Source organism: Apis dorsata, unplaced genomic scaffold (genome assembly GCF_000469605.1).
Source record: "Apis dorsata unplaced genomic scaffold, Apis dorsata 1.3 scaffold_69, whole genome shotgun sequence".
Lineage (NCBI taxonomy): Eukaryota > Metazoa > Arthropoda > Insecta > Hymenoptera > Apidae > Apis > Apis dorsata.
Window position 1 is genome coordinate 253416 of NW_006263367.1, and position 1803 is coordinate 255218.

The window sequence follows — 1803 nt, forward strand, 5'->3', positions numbered from 1 at the left end:
GAACAGGTACGGTTTCCCTGTCGAGAATACCAGTCACTCTGATTATTCCCTCCCTAGGGCCGATCTCGAAGATCCTGGACACGTTTCCAAAACTGGTCGAATTTTCCTTCGTCGTCAACTCGTAAGTGACGTTCGCGTTCCCTCCGTGATCCGCGTCCATTGCTCGAACGGTGCCCAACGTGTATCCGGCGTAGGTGCCCTCGGCTACGTCGAACGTGTACCAGGATTTGTCGAAGCTAGGGGGATGATCGTTCACGTCGACCACGTGGATCCGGATGGTAATATTGTCCAACAATCCCCCGGGATCTTTGGCCAGGGCTAGGAAACGCACGTTGGTTTCGGCGGTGAGCCCCCTGGCCACCGATATCTCGGCCGACCTTGGATCCAGATGGAAGTATCTACGATTGGTGGCCTCGAGTCGTGATTCAACGTCGTCACCGGAAACCGTCTCGTTCCCCAGGCTGTACGTTATCGCCGCGTTTGTTCCCTCGTCCTTGTCCTCGGCGAGGAGCCGTATTATCGGCGCCCCGATCGTCGCGTTTTCCGGAACGAGAAGAAGGGGCGAACGACGGGCGCTCGATGCTTGATTTCCTGTCCCAGTGTCGTCCGTATCGGGCACGTCGTTCCCTTCGAACGACGCCTCGGTATCGGCCTCGTTCGAGACGCGAACACCCTGCTCCGGGAGCACGATCATACGGATAAAAACGGGAGAATTGTCGTTCACGTCGGTCACCGTTATCCTCAGACTCGCCTCGGAGGTTAGACCGCCTGTAAAAATCGCGCGATGACGAGCGAGTTTTATTCAAGCGGAATATTTGTACAAGAGGGAAGTTTTATAGTAAATTGGACCGTGCATTCATTATTTTTGTTGCGAAAATAAAAAGCTACAATGTAATTTGAAATCTTTAGATAGTCGAAAATATAAGAGAAATCGAGCCATTGAAATTACTTTTCGATTCGTCTTGATATGAGCATTCAAAGTTTTCACAACGGAGAAGAGATTACGAATGGGAAGAAATTTTTTGTCGTTTGTTTGAAATTTGAGAGAGGTGATGAACTTAAACGCGAGTGAGAAAATGATAGAGATAATACGTGAAGAGAAAATTACTCCTTCTACTCATCCTTTACAGGATGATATTTCGGGAACCGGAAGTCGTATCGAGATAAATCAAAGAGTGTTTTAAAGAGCAAGGATTTCCATTTCTAATGATCTTTCACCCATTGATCTAGGATTATTATCTTCGAAGTTATAGCGATTTAAAGTTTTCCTAATTTTAATCGAATTTCTAAGGTATGTTAGCGATAACTTGTCAAAGTCCGGGTGTGCGATAAGGACGAAAATAGTAAACGATTAAAAATTATTCTCTTCTTTACACAAGGATATCTCGGAAACTAGAAGTCATATCGAGATAAAAGAAAGAGTGTTTTAAAGAGCAAGGATTCCCATTTCTAATGATCTTTCACCCATTGATCTAGGATTATTATCTTCGAAGTTACAGCGATTTAAAATTTTCCTAATTTTAATCGAATTTCTAAGGTATGTTAGCGATAACTCGTGCAAAGTCCGGATGTGCGACAAAAATAGAAATAGTAAACTATTAAAAATTACCCTTTTTTTTACACAGGTATATCTCGTGAATCGAAAGTCGAATCGAGATAAATCAAAGAGTGTTTTAAAGAGCAAGGATCCCCATTTCTAATGATCTTTCACCCATTGATCTAGGATTATTATCTTCGAAATTATAGCGATTTAAAGTTTTCCTAATTTTAATCGAATTTCTAAGGTATGTTAGCGATAACTCG

General features: G+C 43.4%; 1 protein-coding gene across 1 annotated transcript in view; it reads right to left on the reverse strand.

The window, feature by feature from the left end:
* The window catches only part of LOC102676500 (cadherin-89D), a 34822-nt gene that overhangs the window by 7903 nt on the left and 25116 nt on the right, over positions 1–1803 (reverse strand). Inside the window, exon 14 of the mRNA XM_031515446.1 lies at positions 5–768. Coding sequence (XP_031371306.1) covers positions 5–768 — 764 coding nt within the window. The remainder of the gene's footprint in view (positions 1–4; positions 769–1803) is intronic.